This window comes from Bison bison, unplaced genomic scaffold, assembly GCF_000754665.1.
Source record: "Bison bison bison isolate TAMUID 2011002044 unplaced genomic scaffold, Bison_UMD1.0 scf7180017864458, whole genome shotgun sequence".
NCBI lineage: Eukaryota > Metazoa > Chordata > Mammalia > Artiodactyla > Bovidae > Bison > Bison bison.
The window spans coordinates 5,702,849-5,725,367 of record NW_011495020.1 but is presented as its reverse complement, the minus strand read 5'-3'; the positions used below and the strand labels follow the sequence as shown (position 1 = coordinate 5,725,367).

The window sequence follows — 22,519 nt, the reverse complement described above, 5'->3', positions numbered from 1 at the left end:
GTGAGTCTGAGTGAACTCCGGGAGTTGGTGATGGACAGGGAGGCCTGGCGTGCTGTGATTCATGGGGTCGCAGAGAGTCGGACACGACTGAGCAACTGATCTGATCTGATGGCTGATTCATGTTGATGTATAGCAGAAACCATCACAATATCGTAAATCAATTATCCTCCAAAAATAAATACATTAATGAAACAATATTTTTTAAAAAGTGGGAGATCACAGGATTTTTATACTTACCGGTAAATGTTCAAGCAATGAAGTTACACTCTCAGACACATATATTATGCTTCCATCTGTCATGATTGCTAAAAAAAAACCATCAAGAGCCTGAAATTAAACACAATGGTCAGTTAAATGAAAAGAAAAAAGTATTTCACAGGACAGACATAAAAATCTAAGATAAATTACAAAGAACTGGAAATTTCTAGGGCACTGTCAAAATACTAGCTTTTCCCCTTTACAATACCTTAGTATCTATCTTTGTGCATTTTAAGATGCTTCTGGAAGAAAAATATCACTCTATGACCATTACTGAATGGCAAGTTTCTAAAAGATAGAGACTTAATGTTCTTCTACCTTTATCATGTTATTATACAATGATGGTCTTATTTAAAGATGTTAATATTTCCAAAGCACAGATGCCATCAACAATATGTCTTTGGCCAACAAAAGAACAGATTATCACCATCACATATATAATCTTAACAGAAGTGTATGATTGAAGCACAGGGAGATACGTGGGGAATAAACTGAAAGGGAATAAGCTGAAAAAATAGAGTGAGGTCAGATCATGCAAGGCTTTGAATATCAGGGCAAGACATATGAACTTTGCTTAAGAGCAGTCTGGAAGCAAAGTGTAAAATGGATTTTGAGGAAAAAGTGAATTAAGAGGAAAATTTCAGTGGCCTTTGGAATAATCAGAGAAGTTAAGGAGAATCCAAATGAAATTAGTAGCAGTAAAAACAGAAGAAAGGACTTAGGCAAGCATTAGGAAATGTGATGTTAAGAGTTCAGGACAGGAGTCAGCACAGGGGGACAATACTTAACAAAAAGCAATACTCTACTCATGTCTCACAAAGTTTTTCATCTGAGAATCCTAGGCACCAAAGTGGAAGCTGAAGAAATGAGATCTGCAAAAACGAAAAGGATGCCAAAGACAAATGTTTGGGGTATTATCTATGTACAGAGATGAGGAGGAGCGAAAGTGCCAGAGAAAATGACAAAGACAGGACAGAATACACTGATGTTGATGAAGTCAATGGGAAAAAGCATGACAAAGTGAGTGAGGAGGAAAACGGATGGTTCAGTAAAAAATGGGATCAAACAAGACAAGGAATAAAAAAATGAGGACTGAATTTTGCTGACTTTCAAGAGTTATGTCAACAGGAAGGAGACTCATACTACAATGAGTTTAGAGATGGGTGGATCATCAGAAGGCTATTATAAAACACTTTGTTCAAGTTCATGAAAGGACACATTTTGAGAGGACAAGTATCAAGGGAAGTCATATTTTCAGAAAAAGCAACTGAAATATATTTTCAGGCTGAGGAAAAGAAGATCCAATGGAAAAAATGTTGAAGACTTCCCTGGTGGTCCAGTGTCTGAGAATTCTCCTGCCAAGGCAGGGGACATGGGTTTGATTTCTGGGTGAGGAAGATCCACATGCCATGAGGTAACTAAGCCCATGAGTTACAACTACTGAGCCCACATGCCTACAGCCCACACTCCACAAGACAGGCCATGGCAATGAGAAGCCACACACTGCAACGAGAGCACAGCCCCTACTCGCTGCAACTAGAGCAAGCCAGCACGCAGCAACCAAGACCCAGAGAAGCCATAAACAAAAAAAGTAACTTAAAAATGAAAAGATACTAAAGATATACAGCAGATAAAGTATATCATCAGAGGAGTTCCTCTTCTATCAAATAGTTATCACACTAAATCTGAATTTCTTGTGTAAGTACAGGGCTCTCTCTCAAAGGATACAATTCTGGTAAGAACTATATTGTATCTGCAATATTGTATATCTGCAGCACCTGACATATGTGTGGCACATGGCAAATAAGAAATACTTGTATGTTACTCATGTATCTGAGAGTTAGAGCAACCTCCCTCTAATTCTAGTAACTGTTGAGGTATATGGTGACTGTATGGAAAAAGGCATCCCCCACCTCCCCTTTTATTGAGGGAGAATTTGAGCAGATACCTGCCGTCCAAAATGGCTCAGACAAACTCATTCTTTGCTAATGTAAGGGGAAGGGATGAAACCTTATAATTTAAGCAAATGCATGAAATTTTCACAAAAACTCTTTAGTACAATTACGCCAATATTGTTTCCTAAGGAAAAGGGTCAAAATGATGTTAAGAACATGCTTTTCTCATGTGAAGCTAGACTGTGTCATCTTTGAAAGCAAATTACTGTGATGATCTCTACAATGATCTCTACTCTACTTGTTCCTGGGAGATCTACTAGGAATTAGGATGCAGCTCTCTTCTGTGAAGTGAATAAACTAAAACCAGAACTCTTAATGACCTGATCCCACTCCCAGAAGCAGAGCCTGCCCCTTTCTCTTCTGAAGCGGGTAAAGATTCAGCAGAGAAAGGCCTGCATCAGCACTGCACCAAGTCTTAACACAAGAAAGGATCCAGAGCTCAAATTTCTTTTGAATGGCAGGATGTAATTTGCCAAGCAGGTAGGTACGTACACCAAAAATGGGAGGGGCTTTGAGGAGGAAGACTCAAGAGATGCGGAACAAGACAGAAGGACGTCCTTATCCCAAGACTGAAGACTGTGAAGGTTATCCCTTGTCCACGTTGTATGATAGGAGGGAAAAGGCTCATTAGTTAAAACTCATCTTCCTATTTGACATCTACTTTACATCTACTTTGCACATATCAAGAGGCCTGTATACATCTTGATTGTTTACTTAGTGAGTACTTAATCTGGCAAGAGGGGATGGAAGTCCCAAGGAAGGGGACAGAACCTCCTTGAGATGAGGCAGGCAGGGCCCTGGCCCTTCCCTTGTAGAGTACTGGGGAGAGCTGCCAGCTGTCAAGAGGAAAGAACTCTGTACCAGGATATGACTCCATACAGAGATAACTTGGCACAGAGGTCTAGTAAGGCTAAATTTCCCTTACTTCCTTGGTTAACCTCAACATCCCCAACAAGGGTAGCAAGGAATATTCCTTAAGCATCAGAAACAAGAGGGAGAGGGATGGGTGGCAATGGAAGAATGAAGAGAGACAGCCAACACACAAGGTATAAGTGAATTTTAAGATCTTAGTCTCAGTTCTTTGATTAATTAGCTGACTGGACAAGCTACAATCTCTCCAGGCATCATCCATAAAATGAAGAGTTTGAGCTGAATGACCCCAGCTCTTCTGCTAGCAGCTCTAACATTCCTAGACAAAACCTACATCTGAAATTATGCTGAAAAGGGCATCCAGATTGCCTAACTGTAATCTGATCAACATGATAAGCCAACAATAACACAACTAGGTTAGCTGAACCCAGGTTACAATACACACAATTATACATAGCCTTCAATCTTGGCATATGAACATTAAAATGCCTACTTAGCAGTTACAAATATTCACTAAAAATCAAAAGTATGTTTGACATATTAAAGGTTAGTAAATGTAGTATTTTTCAGGAATGTAATTTCAAAAGCTGTGAGGATAATCATGAGAAAACTAATTTACAGTTTCAAAATTAACATGTTTAAATATTCTGTTATATATAAGATTATAATCTCTAGACTCTTTGATTTAGTTATTTTTAATACTACATATGTACTACATGTGTCTTCGCAATTAAGTTAAAATCTGTTCACTGTGAAGAAAAATTTGAAGACAATTCTTTTCAATTTAGCTTTTTATTGAATAGGTAATTTACCTTCCTAAGTTCCTTAAATATAGATAATACATTAATTTATGAATTTATAAGAAAATTTTGGGGGACTTTTCGAGCAGTTAGGATTCTGCACTTCCACTGCAGGGGGTGTGGGTTCGATCCCTGGTTAGAGAAATAAGATCCTGCATGCCGCTCAGTGTGGCAAAAAGTCAAAAAAATAAATGAAGAAAAATTATTAAGAAAAGAAAATTTCATACCAATAAAACAGGGTAAGTAAAGAGTTTATGACTGGGACTTCCCTGGTGTCTAGTCGTTAAAAATCCACTGTGCAGTGCAGGGGACACAGGTTCAATTCCTAGTCAGGGAAGTAAGATCCCATGTGCCTGGTAGCAACTAAGCTTGCTAGCCACAACCTGAGCCCTTGCACCCCAGAGCCTGCATGCCACAGCTAGAGAGTCCATGCACCACAAAGAGGATCCCACATGCTGCAACTAAGACCCAACACAACCAAATGAAGAAAAAGGTTTTAAAAAGGATTTATGATAACACAGATGGTAGTGAATCATGGCACTGAGAAATAAAGAAAAATTTAAAGAACAATTAAATGAGTTGATTTCTTCTTGGGGTTGCAAACATTAACTTGTTTATACCTTTTCATAAATGTATTAATCTAAAGGATAATTCTGGACAATTTCAAACTCCTTTTTAGAGAAGAAAAAATTAACTGGAACTATTATTTGGTTTGTAACTTGTGTCCACTAATTTAAAGAGCTAACTGCTGGTTACCAAGCTAAAAGCTCTGTGCCACAGCTAACTTTCACTGAAAAGAAGTGCCACGAGCAGCAGGGGCACAGGGGCTAGGCCCACAGGGGTCAGAGGCTAGTTTTCCTGCAGTGAATCCTGGCTCAGGATTAGTTTTATTTTGAGCAAATTTCATAATCCCTTTGCTCAATTTCCTCATCTGAAAGTAAGAAAGGGATACTAATAGAGTATCTTCATAAGATTACTGTGAGGATTCACTGAGGTAATAGTATGTAAGATGTGCTCAGGTATTTTTTCAGATGTTAAGCATGGCTTTAAGTATATATAAGTGTATTTACACTTAAATAAATTTTCATATGGTGACACTTCTGCTGAATATATAAAGACTTAATCCAGCAATTAACTGTTCTACCTAGTAAAAACGGAAAAATAATTCAATAATTTGCAAAATACTGTTGCTTTGGACTTTAGTCAACATTCAAAGACAGTTGAGACATGGTTCTTACATATACATATACCACAGAGATACATGCTTAAAGTCTAAAATAACAAACCTGAACAAACAGAATAAGAAATGCAAATTATTTAACAATCTCTACTTCAATTGTTTTCTTCTCCTCCTTCTGTCTCTAGCTTCTTTTGCTTATCTACTTCTCTTATCCTTAACTGTTAACACCCAAGTATAATACCACCTTTATTTATTATTAGTTTTTTGGAGGGAAAAAAAAGCTTTCATAGAAATCTGATACTGAACTCTGTGTGCATGAAGATATCCTTATTAATCTAAATTGGAAATGTTTAAAAAGTAAAACTGATAGTTATGAGTGACTCAAAATTTTTGTGGATTTTATAACTGATTGTGTGATATATTAAGTTTTGCAATTCTAAGCAAGTATGATCTGAACTGTATTCAAAAATAATTCTGTCATGGAAGAACATCTATTTTTAGAAGGAAAACCTTTTAGAAGTTTCTATTTAAAATGAGAAGAGCTGCCTTTCAATGTATATTTCATTATTTTAATATTTTCAAAATACTTCATTTAGTATCATTTTATGCTGTGTTTAGGTGGATTTTAATTTGTTGGAAAAAAATCCTACTGTCCAGTAAAATACATTTCATAATATTTACTATGTGATGAATAATATATTTTATTTTTCATTTAAATGTTAGCGTTGTTCAGGTAGAGAACTTGGTATAGGTTTCTGACTTATTAAGCCTCTCAAAAATTCAGATGATATTGAAAGCACAAAGATTTGGCATTATTTTACCACATATAGTACTATTTTATTACAATACTTACATCAGTTAATTTTAAATGAATAGTTGGTTGACTTACACTGAATTAAGATTTTTCAGTATTAAACTAATATTGTTAAACCTATACTAGAATTGGTAACCCCTGTGATTTCTTAAGAATATAAAACTTTTCAAATATTAATTTGGACATACCTCTAGCATTAATTGTGTAAACTCTTCATTACTAAGGAATGTAGGTTTCCAGTCCTGTCGAATTTCACTAGCGTCTGACTGTGCAGTGATTTCTGTAAACAGATTGACACATTAGTGGCACTAATTAAAGAGGAGAGCCATAGTCAATAACATTTACTGGTCTAGGTAGGTATCAGGAGGTCCAAATTTTGGTATGATGAAATGTTGAGCTAATGTATCAGGTCATCTGCTTGAATAATTTGGATAACTTTAAGACTAGTCTCTTGAAAATGCCAGTCTCTGAATTTTCTCTGGGGAGCTTTGAGAACCTTTGCTCCTGACTGGCCTGAGATTACTTCCTGCTTTACACAATGATCAAATAAGAATCAGAATAAGCAGACTAGATCAAGCATTAGAAATATATTCTTTCCCCTTTCTTTGCCTTTCAAACAGTAGTACCTAGAAGAAACCTAAGGACATAAACCTGGAGGAAAAGGAGCCAAGGAGATCAGTCAGCTTTTAAAAAAAAATTATTTTAGGCCTGCCTATTGCCAGGCAAAGATTCTTCCCAGTCTAAGGTGTTCTATTCTTAATCAAAGAGACTAAATTAAAATTCTAGGCAAAAACTTTATAGTAATAAACCCAGAGAGATTCTGCTCTGTGTCTCTGGCATGTTTTCTTAGTGGCAGGATGCTGGTCAAAAGTTGGAGATTCCCTAGCTTTCAGCACATATTTTAACACAATTATTACAGTTTATTTTGCAACATATTTCTAATGGATTGTTATAAAAAGCTATTCATAAATGATGAAATCTGTACTTAGGCAATATTTTTCCATATTTAAATGCAGACATATTAAAACAACCAAGTAAAATTAAAATACATATCATAGATTTTACTCTACAAAATATACTCTGTCTTACAGTGGAAAATATGGACTAAGTTGTTTTGATTTCTCTATTACCAGATATATAAATACAGCATAAAAAACTGGCACCCCAAATCTGGCATATTGGAAATGTCTGTATTAGATATGAACAATTACAGCTACTAATTCTGTGGACTATACATGCTTTTCAAATTCACATCAATTATATACATTCAGAAAAAAGGACTTAAATCCATAAACAAATTCCATCAAGTTTAGCTAAACCCAGGTTAATTTTTAGAGTAATAAGTATGTAAGAATTACCTTTCAATTTCAGGTAAATTTTAATTTTGTGAGAACCATAAGCCCAACTTTAAAAAAAATCTAAATGCCAAAATTAATCCTCGATTGTCAAGGGGAGATAATTATGCATGCATATCATTTCATTTCATTCAACAATCATTTACTGAACTGCTACAATGTCTAAGGAATGAGTATACTAACAAGGGACAAAGAAATTAGTGAGAATACCATTTGTAGAGATAAAATGTAATGATACCATAGGCAGTAAATTTTGTTAACCAGCAATTTTGACACATTACCAGAAGAATCAACAAAATTTGGCAACTGTGATACTGTACACTAAAGAAGATGAAAAAATGCAAAACTCTTCTCAGGTTTGAGTCCCAGGGGAGTGAAAGGATTGTGGTGTGAAAATGGAAAACTGAAAGAAAGAGACGACTTGACAAAATGAAAATGAATTCAATTTTAGATGTGTTGAGCCTGAGAACATTTAAAACCAAAGATCCAGAAGTTACCTGGAAATGAAAAACTGTAAAGTCTGCATCTAAAAATACAGACTTAGCAGTTTAACAGAGAGGCAAAACCAAGGGTAAGAGCATGGAGAAAGCATGAACACAAAATAAGACCTAGAGAAATGTCATGTTCAGAGGGCAGAAAGGAAAGAAGTTAGCTCGGTTGGGAGAGGGAGGTGAATGAAGAAGTCCAGTGTATCTCAGAACAAGGAAAAAGCAAGCCAGTGGAGGGCAGGTAAAAATTTCCAGTGCTTCAGAGATGCAGAAGAGGATGAGGTTCAAGAAAGAGCTACTGCTTTATTGGCAGCAGAGAGGGTGGGGGTCATGGTATTAATAAAAATAATTTTAAACAGTGGTGAAGCATAAACCAGGCTAGTAATATATTACAGAGTGAGCTATCGAGACACAAAAGCACTAGTTACAAATTCTCTTTTGAGAAGTTCTGTAGTTTATTTGCATCTGAAAAAGGAAATGTCCTTCTACAAGTTTTTCACCTATTTTCTATTAAGTAGCATCTGTTAAGTACCAAAATACTTACTATTCTCTAAAATTTCCTTTCCATGACATATTTACTCAAAGTGATTTTCTTTAACAAATAATCACTTTAAAACCATGTTTATTTCCTAGTCATTGAAGTAATCTGTTTAAATTACATATCTCATGATCTGACTCGATTCTCTTCCAAATACACTCCTAACTTTCCAACTCAATTCTATGCTCCAGTTAAACTGACCTCTCCTTGTTTCTCTGGTTTTACATATGCTACTCCCTCCATGTGAAATGCTGTTTTCCTTAAGATAAAAGGAAGACTCAGTTGAAAAATCAACTGGTTTTATGACTTCTCTGACACATTCTTTCCTCTGTATTCTCACATAAATATTCTTTACAAGCACCACTCACATTAATTACTTGCATTGTAATTAGCTATTTATATATTATTTGTCTCCCTTGGTTTGAGTTACTTGAGGGTCAGAACTATTACCCTGCACCACAAGAATCTAGGCTACATGTGTTAGTTGCTCAGTCATGTCCGACTCTGTGTGACCTCATGGACTGTAGCCCACCAGGCTCCTCTGTCCACGGGGATTCTCCAGGCAAGAATACTGGAGCGGGTCACCATGCCCTCCTCCAGGGGATCTTCCCAACCCAGGAACTGAACCCAGGTCTCCCGCATTGCGGGGAGATTCTTTACCGTCTGAACCATCAGGGAAACCATGGATATAGTAGGCACTAAATAAATGTTTGTTGAATGAAAGAAAGAACATACCAGGGAATCATTAAAAGGCAATTGTTTCTTTCTCTTGAAAAAAGGTTAGGAAGCACCCAGTCTCAATCATCACTGCCAAGATTCTATCGCATTATGCTTTAAGAGAGAGTCTGTTATTTTTTTTTTTTAAATCCATTTTACAAAGTTAAAAATGTACCTTTATGTTTTCGTAAAAAATCGATGCTCTTCTGTAGAACAGTAGATTTGTCCATCTTTCTAGCATTACCAGGAAGCATGGATCCCAGTTCTTTAATGAGAACATTAAACTGATCTCTACGTTTCTTTTCAGATTTGTTTCTAGATACTCTGATGGAATAAAAAATTACATAAGCAGCTTTCAAACAATCCATTTAACTACACAAATAGTTTAATACAATGCTCAATATGGACAGGACCACAGATCATGTACTTCTGTGACTACAAATGGTAATGAATGTTCATATTCTAGGTTTCTAATATAGTTAATTAGGACAGTAATTTTAATTCTTGGCTTAACCACTAAAAGAAACTTTTACATATTAAGCACTTCGCATATCTGTTTTTAAGACAAATTACGTTCAAATCTCAAGTTTTACTGAATCTAATATTTATCAAGAATTTGTGTTTCCCTTACAAGGCTATTATTATTACTGAGATAGTTTGTGAAAGTATATATAAAATATAAATACAAATTATTAAAAATTACTGAATAGGAGAAAGTTATCCATCTCCTGTAAGCTTTAAATTATAAACAGAAATCTAAAGATGAAAATCTCTCTACCCTCAGGCTTACCCACACATTCTTCCTCTTTACTCCTCTATCCCAGCCTCCAATACAGAGCTGTAACTACTCGCCTGCATATCTATCTCTTCACTGGGCTGTGGGCTTAATAGCAGAGCCCAAATTTTTTCATCTAAGCACTTTTAAGCATAACACCTAACAAACAGTAAGTGCTCAAAATATATGTGCTAAATGAATAATTCCCACTGTTCTATGTGAAGCAGTAACCAGGAGCAAATTTTTAGCTGCACTGAGAACTTGTAAAATAAATACAATTATTTACAGAGCAACTAATCATTCTGTAACACTTCTAACTATATGCTTTTGTGAAGTCAGACTTTAGAATTCAGTTTTTGTTTAAACAAAGTATACTACTTTCCCAAAAGGTCAGAGGATAATTCTATTAATTTAATTTTTTTCAGTAAAGAAGTAGCATTTATTCCATATTAGTACTGGGAAGAAATACAAAAAAAAAAAAAAAAAAAAACCCTCTTAAGAAATGTAATAGAAATTAACTGACCCCCTCACCAAACACTAAACTCTTTGTTAGAATGATAGAGACTGTACTAACAAGGGCTAGGAATACTGGACAAAGATAACCCCTTTCAAGAAATTCACCTAAATCCTATGGAAACTCCTAAGTGTGCTAAATTGAATCATGAAGACTGAGTGAGAAAGGCGGGGTAGTGGTGTGTGAGAAGACCATTCCAGACACAGGAAACTTGTACAAAGATGAAAACCTATCACAAGTAGCTCAGCATGGCTAACGTGGCTAGAATACAGGATTTCTGTGCCCAAGTATGCTGGAGTTGGGGGTGTGGGTGGTGGGCAGTTCAGAATAATAAGTATTCAGAAAAAAAATCATTAAGTATTTATACTACACAAAAGGATTTTAGTTTTAGTGAAAGTTATTAAACAGTGAAAGGTACTGAAAGGTTTTAAGCAAAGAAATGCCATGAACAGAACTGATTATTAGTAAGACCATTCCAGCAACTGAGTAATGAAAGAATCAATGCTTGGTAAAACAATTCATTTAACAAAAGCTACTGAAAACTTACTGTATGCCAAACAAGACTGGAGGCCAGATGACCATTTAGGAGGCAACTGCAATATCCTAGGCTAAAAATCCACAGCAGTGGCAATGTTAACACAGCAGTGTGGGTCTGAGGATTAATAGGCAGAACTAGCAATTCTAAGTAAATCAGACTTGGAGTGAGGAAGCAAAAGAAAAATCGAAAAGAATTTCCAAGTTACCATGTAATATAACATGAGATATTAGTTTGGGTGGAGAGATGGTTTGGGGAGAATTTAAATATGGTGAAATTGCTTGTTTGACATTTTAAAGGACATATACTAGAGGAAGTGAGACAGATCTAGTTCTACTCCTCTAGAAGAGTAAGCAGGAAATAAGCACCAGCAAACTAGTATCTATGAAATATCTGAAGACATGTGTAGAGGTAAAATTTAGAGCCATTATTGTATATTTACATGCTACACATTATTGGAAACATTTATGAAATTTCATTTTATTCCTATGAAGTAGATCTTATTATTTTTCATTTTATAGGTGTGACAACTCAGGCAAAAAAGAGAATATGCCCAGGATCATACAGTTACTGTGAAGTAATTATTTAAAACCAGCATTTTAACTCAAGTGTAAGAAATACATGGAAATCAAATATCAATGCCAATTCTACCACTGGATCACACTCATTAAAGCAACTTTACTTCATGTTACACTCAGGTTGGAAGTACTCAGCCTTGTGATGACCTCAATAATAACAGCTCATAGATGTCAGAGCCCAGTGGGGTCTGGGTAATTCTGACAGCATTATTATGAGGTCTTCTTTCTCCAAGGTTTCCCACAACCATAGTATTTTTGGTCCCCTAAAAACATGATCAAACCTTCAAAGTCTCTGCAAACAGAAAACCTTTAGCTCACCTTATCCATCTGTAAATTTGGCCTTTAAATGTGTCCAGGTTAATTCCTCAAAGTTCTGCCTCTTCGTTCAGGCAAGACTGATTATTCTCACCTTAACAGTGATTTTACCTCTACCCTAAAATATTTTATAGAAACTTTCTCCCACTAGACTGAAAGGAAAGGAGTTATCCTATATATGTTTAGCTTCAAGTACAGGTCTTTTCATTTACTTGAATAAAGTTATATAGCTTTCCTCAATATTTTCCTTAACCCAGTACCTTTTATTTTGCTAAAACAGATGTGTAGGAACTATTACATGTTTATTTTTTGTTTCTGAATGTAATGCTACAACACCCTCTACCCTCATCTAAGCACCCACATAGTTCAATGTGACTGGGAAAAAACCAGAAAAGTACTGCTCACTCTCAATGACTACAAACTTGGCTGTAATGCTACCTGGACCCTCCCCCCTGCTACTTTAATTACCATCAAGGCCCATATTTAAGGTTAAACCCTCACCACCACCACCATGGCTCTAGATGCCATCCGCTCACCTACTTGATGACACCTCTCCATCAATTCTCCCTGTCCTCCCCCATCATCTATTTTCCCTTCTATTGGAGAATGGAGGCATGTCAAAAGGCACAGAGAAGCCAACCCTGAAAGACCTCCAAATGCCAAAGCTGGAACAAACTAAGTAACTGAATAAATAACATAGCACTGGAGTATAAGATCCCCCCATGGGGGGTGAAACTTAATTCTCCCATCTCTGCTCTGAAGGTGTGCTATACTAGATAAATTGCTTCCAAAGAATAGAGTAGGTTCAGGAAAAATAGTAACTACAATGATGACTCTAGGCAAACCCTCTCTTAGCAAGTGATTGAAGGCTTACGTCCCCAGTGATGTCTGTCAGGTAAATACTATGTGCCATAATGTGATATGGTGGGTGAGAGAGGCACTTTTAGAGGAAAATTTTATTTAATTTATAAACTACACACTGATATCCTCAGCTCTTCTCCCTTCTAACATATCTAAGTTCTTAAGGCAGTCAGCTTTTGGAATCACTGATTTACTATTTATTTACCATTACATTTACTTGTTACTTATTTTTTTACTATATTACATCATAAGTTTAACTACCTTTTTGCTTTGTCCTTGTCATCTTCTTCCACCAACCCATCAAAAATACTACCATCATCTCTAAAAGAAAAAGAAAGATACAGAAAATAAGAGCAGATTCACTTAGCAACAGCAATACTAAAACAAAATGTAAATCAATCAGTTATAGCCTAGGATCTTTGTAGAGTTACAGATTGCACAAATTCAAACCCAATAACTATTAACCTGTTTTCTAATACATACAGAAAAAGTTCAACTATGTTTTACATTTTAAAAAGTTTATTAGAATAAACAAGAATTTAACCAAAAGTTAAATATCTTATTTCAAGCTTTTAGTAACTAGTGAAAACCTAGAGAAAATCAGTGTATTTGCCACTATAAAAATGATTCACTTAAAATCATATTATAGTCGCACATTTTAAAAATAGACATTTACTTTATAAAACACAAATCACTCAGAGACATCACAATATCTAGCATGTTAACTTATATTGATATAATTTCATTCATTACTGATTCATTTGACAAACATTTTTTTTTCGCTAGCACTCTCATGCATTGTTCTGTTCTAGATATGGCTACCAAGCAGTTAGCTAGACATATAGGCCCCTGCTCCCCTACAGCTTACTTTCTAGTAGAAAAAAACAAATCAACATGAAAATGTATGAACTGTTTTTTATTTTTAAAGAAGAGATGTGTTTATTACTGGGTGGTTATTTTAATCTGTGTGGTTAGGGAAGGACTTGAAGTGGGAACATTTGAGCTGAGATCTAAAAGACAAGAAGGGATTGGTTAAGGGAAGACTGAGGGGAAGAGCATTCTAACACAAGTCTCTCTGAAATCTAGAGACCTGGTGGCTAACTTCTTAACCTAAGGGGCAATATTAAATAGTTTCAAGTGACTTATGATCTTTTACATGAACTCACTATTGATTCCTTTAACCACATCTCTCTGTGGCCTATAAAGTGCCTATGAGTCCCACAATTGAGATCATCTACAAATCTATCATAGCAAACTTTTGGGGTTCCATGTAAACACTAAAATTTATAAAAAATTCTACATGTAAATGCACATCATTGAGGAGGGAGTCCATTAACTTTCATGACATTCAGAGAGAAAATGAACTCATTAAGAACCACTGCTTTATGTCTGAACACTCTGATGTCATCCCTAGATGTCATATTATCTAGAATGGGAACTGGAAATCAATCAAAAGCACAACACTGAAATCATATGTAATGCCTCAGGAGTAGTGAAGAAACATTTTTTCTGAGAAGACTACACACAGATTCCACTTGAAACTATGCACAGCCCAGTCTATGGCAGGGCTCCCTGAGGAAACTCCTTGCCCTCCAGGTCTTAAGCTCTGGTAAAGTATGTACCTTCACTATTTACCTCACAGAAAAGGGAAGGAAGCTGCCTCTCGATGTCAAAAGTCACTTTGTGCACAAGTCTAGCTATAAAATGCTTAAAGAATCCCCTATGGAAAAATCACACAGTATACTAAAATAAAAGCACAGGAACTTTAGAGTCAGAGAGATCAACACAGGTCATAACTCCAGCTTATTATTTACTATGTGACCTTAAAACAAGCTATTTAACCTCTCTGACCTACAGATCCCTCATCTGTAAAATCTCATGGAATTATTGTGAAGTTAAATGAAGTTAAAACAAAGAAAGTGCTCTGCATGTTAGCTGTCAGAGTAGGTATTTTTAAAAAGCTGTCATTGTATTTCATCAAATTTAAGATACCACTGATGATAAGATTTATTATGTCCACTAAAAGTGAAAGTGAAAGTGAAGTTGCTCAGTCGTGTCTGACTCTTTGCAACCCCACAGACTGTAGCCTACCAGGCTCCTCCATCCATGGGATTTTCCAGGCAAGAATACTGGAGTGGGTTGCCATTTCCTTCTCCAGGAGATCTTCCTGATCCAGTGACTGAACTCGGGTCTCCTGCATTGCAGGCAGACGCTTTACTGTCTGAGACACCAGGGAAGTCCATTATTATGTCCACTAAGAAATTTAAAAATACTACCAATTAAACTCTGATAAGCCTACTCTAAGATGAATTCTAGTGTCAAACATGTTAAAAAGTTAAAAAAAAAAAAAGTTAAAGAAGTCTTAAAATCAAAGAAACAAGGAGGCCTATCCTTTACCAAGAGTAAGATTTAAAGATTATAATTTCAACTAAAAAAATCCTATTAATAATTACAGTTACCTCTTATGAGTCACACATGCTAAGACGTTTAACAGGCTGAAGTTAGGACCAATAGATAAGGAGACAGATGATTCCAGAAAGTGCCAAGGAAACCCCTGAAACTGTCATGATTCCTTTCAGAATAGTTCTGACCAAACCACTCAAAATTACAGCTCAAGATCCATTCAGAACACAAGCGACATGCTGTTGACTTTGGCTCTAGATAATACATTTTACTATTACATGACATTTGCTCAATACAGAAGGTAAGTATAATAGTATTAATGATTAAGCATAATACTTCTTTTGTCAGTGACACAGACCATTACTCTAACAGTGAATTTTTAAAATAGCTTTACATAATTCAAAATAAATGAGTCTCTAAAAACATACCTGTCAACAAGTGAGCTCATTTTACTACAGCTTACGGTAAACAACATAACATGTTACGTTTTCGTCTTGTGGTAGACATTTGTACTTCTCCTTGAGTGGAAGGAAAAGTAAATGGTCATTAGTTTTCCAAAAAACTTATTTCTACAAACATAGTATTAAATAATTTGAGAAACACTGTATGTTTATCATAGAGATTTCAAAATGTTTTTGTTTCTACAAAGGGCTAGAAGATTATTTTCAAGAAAATAATCCTTAGCTGAGGCACATTTGAGGTTTTGTTTTCTTCTATATAAAGAGCTACAGAGGAAAAAAAAATTGAAGACCATAATTCATTTCCTTTCTATAATAAAGTAATCAAAAAGCCACTATATTCAGTATAGATTATAACTATATAACTATGTAAGTAGGCTACATATGTCAGTCTAGGTAAGTAAGCTTTAAGAACACCAGCTAATGGGTGATAAACATTTGCTAAAAGCCTATTTTCTATTAAACAGTACAGTTAGCTTTGGAAATACAAGGATGAGAGATACAATCATTATAGGCAAAAATCTGCAATTAAATAGGGAGGCAGATAACTAAATAATTACAGAAACAGGGATAATAAAGGTATATGGGGGGAGTCAGAGGAAATATTCTTGATGACAGTCATATTGTCAGGCAGCAGAGATTCTTGTTATCGAAACTGTGGTTCTGAGACCGACATCATCATCAGAGAGCTTGTTAAAATACAGAATCTTGAGACCAGCTCTAGTCCTAGTAAAGCAGAATCCACAATTTTAACAAGGTCCCCATGTGATTTGTATGACCATTTAAGTTTCAGATGTAACAGGCTAAAGGACAAGAGGTAATAGTTGACAGGATTCTAGGCCACAAGAACAGCGATACTCAAAGGCACAGGCCATTATGAGATCAGAGGACATCGTATTTGAGGAACTTTTCTCTTTAGAGAAAAATGTAGGTATATTACAACTGAAAGTTTTCATTACCAGAGTATAAAGTGAGAGATAACAGGAGTAGTAAGGGGGTGAAGGCAAGTAAACTGAAGAACAGCCTTATTATAAAGTTTCATATTCACACCGAAAGAATTAAAATTTACTGCTTTAAAAAAATTACTGCTTTAAAACTCAATCATAAGCCTAAAATTTCTCTCTATATTCTATACAGTTTTTCTAAAGTAGAAAGCAGGTTTTGCCCATAAAAGATACAGTCATGAGTTAAATATTGAATAAACACCTTAATTCTAATATCCTAACAGTTTTGAGCCAAAAGAAACTTTATATAAAATTTAGAAAATAGTGTAAATTGATCTGTCACTCTGAACCAGAGAGTATTAAAGAACATGAGATTCTAAAATACTCAATCAAATGTACATTCATGACAAGAAGACAATAACTCTTGATAAATGATGCTGGGTTGCCTATGTGGTTATGGCTGCAGAAGTGGAACTGTGCAGGGCTAAGAGTTCTTAAAAGATAGTGGGGAGGATAATGGGGTGGGGGGAGGGGGGATGGTGGTTAAGAAAAATAAAAAGAACTAACTTCAGGATAAAACAGTGATTTTAAGTGTCTGGGTCAACATCAGCAAATACAACACAAAATTACAGAATTTCAGAGTTAGAAGAGACTTTAAAGATCACCTAAGTACAGCCCTTTGGTCCAATAGACATACTTATCATCATGATAATAACAGAGTTTGGTTCTATCACTAGAACAGAAAGAACAGTCCAAAGGTAACAGAGCCAACCTGGGTGAATTAAAAAAGAACAGTTCCAGTTTAAAGTTAAAAGATCAGATTTGAGCCTTATATGGCACCAAGTATCCATCTGTTTAATTATGAGAAGACAGAATAGGGCAAACTAGAGGGAAAAAAAAGACCCAAAGAATAAGGACTTAAAGACTATACAAGAGGGACCATGCTGACTCTAAAGGAGGTGAATCCAAAATGCTTTAGAAGACAGACTGATGCTTTCTTAAGCTATTTTATTATTGTTGGTTAACAGAATTTTTCCAAACACTATTTGCTGTCCAACTAATTGAGCAACATAAAATTACATCTCTGATAGCTTAGTCCAAGATCTTTTCTCTACTTGTCCAGCCAATTGATAGGCATGCTATATTTAAGGGAAAGATAAAAGGAAGAAGTGAAGTAGGCCCAACTAAGTAAAGTAACTTTTAGAAGATTCCCCTTGATTAACAAAACAAAGTGGTAATGTGGGAGCAGCCACAGTTACTGTGTCGGTATAATTCTAGGACCCACGTTTTCAGTACTAAAAGACTAGGTATAGTTTACACATGTCATGCTATGAATTCTAAGGACTCAATTTTAGAAGACATGTGAAGTTCCTACTCACACAAGGAATTTCTAATACAGATTAAATATTATTGTTAAAACTCTTGTTTCTTAAATATTAACATTAATAGACCAGTATGGTATGCAATAAAATGTCTTTAAAAGGAGCAGTTACAGTAGTTGGAACAAATTAAATTATGTAAAGGATCAAGTTACAGCTAGGAATCGAATGCTCCTTTACATAAGCAACTTGAGCTCAAAGTCATTCAGTGATAGGAATTCCCAGCTGAGTAAGCACCACATTACTATTTTATCACAACACAGGGCAGGATGGTATAAGTTTTTTATAAACATCATTTTAAAAACAACTTTTTGAAAAATTTATCAAAGGGGAAGCTATTAATAACTAATAAACTGTATAAGCAATTCAAAGTTTGCCAACATGGAAGCAGGTATGTTTTAAATTCAGCACACAACATTACAGGTAACTAACAGAAAATCTCAGTACCTGGCAGTCCATCTTTGGAAAAGAATTCATAAACAATGTAACACATTCTGCATTAAAAATAAATCATGCAGTATCTAATGATATGATACTACTTGTCCTCTGAATCCCATCTGCTCTCTTTCTCAAAGCTTTCCATTTCTATATCACTAATTTCTCCCTCCAAAACTGCATTATTCTGATCAAAATCTTAGTGAAAAATCTTAAAGAAAAAATGAAACACAAAACTTCCTTGACCCACCAATCTCCTTCAGGTACCGTCCTCCTTTTCTGGTCCCTTTCACAGAAAAACAACTTGTCAATTGTGTACAGTTGGTATTTCAAGATCTTTCATTAATTCCCCTCTCTCGTTTTAAAACTTAGTGTTGATTTTCACAAATGTGTAACTGTTCAAAGTTTAAAGTGTCCAAAAAATTTTACAAGACTTATTAAAAAACTAAAGTTCTCTGATCTCCATATTCTACCTTCAACCCCTTTCATCTCGTTAACTCCTTCCTTTGGTAGTTAACTGCACATCTCTAATACCTCTTACTACTTCTTGATTCTTTCTGTTTTAGGTGGGGTGACTACACAGACCCAATTTATTTGAGTAGTCCCAATGTAATTATTAAAAGCACTTGCTTCTGCTCTGAAAAGTATCTTTAGCCCATCATCTACTGAATTCTGCTATAAAAAATCATAATTTAGCACTGACTCTCCCCAACTCATTTTCCTAGGGAAGTGTCATTTCAAAGCACATTTCAAGATACAATTATTTCATTACCTTTTGTATTTCTGAGATCTTTGAACTGATTCTTCAGAAAACTGTAAGTTCAATATATTCTTCTGTATGGCTGATCATCAGTCTTAGAATTCTGTTTAAGAAAAAATTTTGTTAGATTTACTCAACTTATATAGACATTTATCATAAAAGAGGTTTTAAAATAATTTTGAAACATAAAATTTAGAATTTTGTCACAAAACAATATATAAGAAACGCTAAACACTAATAATTGTTTCTAAAAGAACTTTAAAAAACTACAACCGCTTTTAATTCTACTACAGAAGTTAAAAGACAAAAGTACAAAAATAAGTATAACTATAAAGTATGTTAATGAACATACATACATATATATGGGCTAACAAACACTCATATATGATGAATATAAACAGATGTAATCTGTAACAGAGATCAAGTATGGTAAGGGGGAGAGAAGTAAAAGAGTAGAGTTTTTCAAGTTATCAGCTTAAAATATATTATTAACATTATGGTAAGCACAAGGAAAACACCTATAGAGAATACCTAAAAAGGAAATGAGAAAAGAATCAAAGCAGAATCAAAGAATCAAACCCTATAAAACATTAAAAAAAAAATCAATGAAACACAAAGACCAGAGGAAAAAAAGTGGAAAAAGCTACAAGACAGACAAAAAATGAACGAAATAGTAACAGTCTTTCCCTAGCAGTAATTATTTTAATTGCAAATAAACTGAAGTTGCCAATCAAAAGAGAAAGTAGGTAAATGGATAAAAATACAAGATCCAACTATATGCTATCTATGAGAGACAGTTTAGATTTAAGGATACACAAAGACTGAAAGTAAAAGACTGAAAAAAGACATTCCATGCATATGGTAACCAAGAAAGCAAGAATAGCCATACTTGTATCAGACAAAACAGACTTTAAGTAAGTAAGTGTCACAAGAGATTAAAGACATTATACAAAAATAAAAGCATCAAATTTATCAGGAAGAGAAAACAAATACAGGTACAATTACACCTATTTCACATGCTAGCAAGGTAATTCTCAAAATCCTTCAAGCTAGGCTTCAACAGTACATGAACTGAGAATTTCCAGGTGTACAAGCTGGATTTAGAAAAGGCAGAGGAATCAGAGATCAAAATTGCCAACATCCACTGGATCATTAAAAAAAAGTATGAGAATTTCAGAAAAACACCTATATCTGCTTAACTGACTATTCTTAAAGCCTTTGACTGTGTGGATCACAACAAACTGCAGAGATGGGAGTACCAGACCACCTTAATTGCCTCCAGAGAAACCTGTACGCAGGTCAAGAAGCAATATATAAACTGGACATGGAACAACGGACTGGTTCCAAATTGGGAAAGGAGTTATGTCAAGACTGTATATTGTCACCCTGATTATTTAACTTCTATGCAGAGTACTTCATGTGAAATGCTAGGCTGGATGAAGCACAAGCTGGAATCAAGATTGCCAGGAGAAATATCAACAACCTCAAATATGCAGATGATATCATCCTAATGGCAGAAAGTGAAGAGGAACCAAAGAGCCTCTTGATGAAAGTGAAAGAGGAGACTGAAAAAGCTGGCTTGAAACTCAATATTCAAAAAAAAAGGTCATGGTATCTGGTCCTATCACTTCATGGCAAATAGATGGGGAAGCAATCGAAACAGTGACAGATTTTATTTGGGGGGGGGGCTCCAAAAATCACTGCAGATGGTGACTGCAGCCATGAAATTAAAAGATACTTGCTCCTTGGAAGAAAAGCAATGACCAACCTAGACAGCATATTAAAAAGCAGACACATCACTTTGCTGACAAAGGTCTGTATAGTCAAAGCTATGGTTTTTCCAGTAGTCATATACAGATATGAGTGCTGGATCATAAAGAAGGCTGAACACCGAAGAATTGATGCTTTCAAACTGTGGTGCTGGAGAAGACTCTTGAGAGTCCCTTGGACTGCAAGGAGATCAAACCAGTCACTGTTAAAGGAAATCAACCCTGAATATTCATTACTGATACTGAAGCTGAAGCTCCAATAGTTTGGCCACCTGACGCGAAGAGCCAACTCACTGGAAAAAATCATGATGCTGGGAAAGACTGAAGGCAGGAGAAGAAGGGGACAACAGAGGATGAGACGGCTGAATAGCATCATTGACTCAATGAACAGGAGTTTGAGCAAACTCCAGGAAATAGTGAAAGACTGGGAAGCCTGGCGCGCTGCACAGTTCATGGGGTCACAAACAGTTGGACACAACTTAGCAACTTTACAACAACAAAAACTCAATAATCACTGTGAATAACTGAATTAACCAAGACCAACCCAACTGTGCCAAAGTTAATGCAAAACTTTACAGTTATAGTTTGCATCTGACCTATGCAATGTCTATTTTACATAATTTTTTAAAAACCAAGAATATGCTATGTATGTAACATGACAGCAAAACATAGGGAAATTTATGACAGCAGAAAAAGAGGGGGTATTTTTGGGCACAAAAAGAGACTTTTTTTATGGCAACAACAAAAGATAGATATCCCTGGAGATTAGAGATTCAAATAAATATAAAAGATCTGAATCAAAAACACCAGAGCAAAAGAACTGAATTCCTAAAATGTGCGTGAAGCCAATTCAGAAGCCAGTTCCTAGTGTCCTATTTGTTTTTAAGTATTTGGGGATAGAGTCAGTCATAATCAAAGCACCTAATAAACCCAGAATACTGGAGGAGTGAAAGTAGAAGCTAAGACCATGAGCTTAGAGTCAGAAAGGCATGAAAATCTTTGGGACAATTAACTTAATTATCCTAAGCCTCAGAATTCTTACCTAAGTCAGCTGTTGTGAAGTCTAAAGGATATGTAGGGATACCAATTATTAACAAAACAAACACAAATAGAAACTCCCCCTTTAAAACCAAAATAAAAGGCTTAAACATCTGCAGCATGACAAATAGTATTTTTTACCATATTAAGTATCCCTAAAAGTTATTCAAAAGAATTTAAAACCCAAACAAAACTACAACAAAAAGTAAGACTGAGTAAGGAGCCATGAAGAAAACAAACAGCAAATAAGTGTAAAAATTTTGGGCACAAAAAGAGACTGTTTTTTTATGGCAACAACAAAAGATAGATATCCCTGGAGATTAGAGACTCAAATAAATATAAAAGGTCTGAATCAAAAACACCAGAGCAATAGAACTGAATTCCTAAAATGTGCATGAAGCACATTTTAAAATAATGTAAAATAATGTAAAAATTATTCCTGGCAAGGAGCTTTCTCTGGTAGCTCAGCTGGTAATGAATCTGCCTGCAATGCAGGAGACCTCAGTTCGATCCCTGGTTTGGGAAGATCCCATGGAAAACGGAACAGCTACCCACTCCAGTTTTCTGGCCTGGAGAATTCCATAGATTGTATAGTTCATGGGGTTGGGAAAAAGTTGACACAACTGAGCGACTTTCGCTTTCTTTCAACAGAAATCAAAGAAGCTAAGTAAAAACATATTATAGTTAAATATTCAGTTCAGTTCAGTTCAGTCGCTCAGTCGTGTCCAACTCTTTGTGACCCCATGAATCTCGGCACGTCAGGCCTCCCTGTCCATCACC

The 22,519-nt window shown here is 35.4% G+C and overlaps 1 protein-coding gene across 10 annotated transcripts in view; it reads right to left on the bottom strand.

The window, feature by feature from the left end:
* The window catches only part of CLOCK (clock circadian regulator), a 111,564-nt gene that overhangs the window by 51,845 nt on the left and 37,200 nt on the right, over nucleotides 1–22,519 (bottom strand). For 9 of the 10 annotated variants that reach the window (XM_010859680.1, XM_010859681.1, XM_010859682.1 and 6 more), the window contains 6 exons: nucleotides 18,945–19,035; nucleotides 15,385–15,474; nucleotides 12,815–12,874; nucleotides 9,151–9,299; nucleotides 6,066–6,157; nucleotides 238–327 (listed from right to left, as the gene is read on the bottom strand). In XM_010859680.1, coding sequence (XP_010857982.1) covers nucleotides 238–327; nucleotides 6,066–6,157; nucleotides 9,151–9,299; nucleotides 12,815–12,874; nucleotides 15,385–15,431 — 438 coding nt within the window. In that variant the 5' untranslated portion in view covers nucleotides 15,432–15,474; nucleotides 18,945–19,035. Of the gene's footprint in view, nucleotides 1–237; nucleotides 328–6,065; nucleotides 6,158–9,150; nucleotides 9,300–12,814; nucleotides 12,875–15,384; nucleotides 15,475–18,944; nucleotides 19,036–22,519 lie in introns of those variants that run through there. The other variant, XM_010859686.1, reaches the window with a different exon arrangement.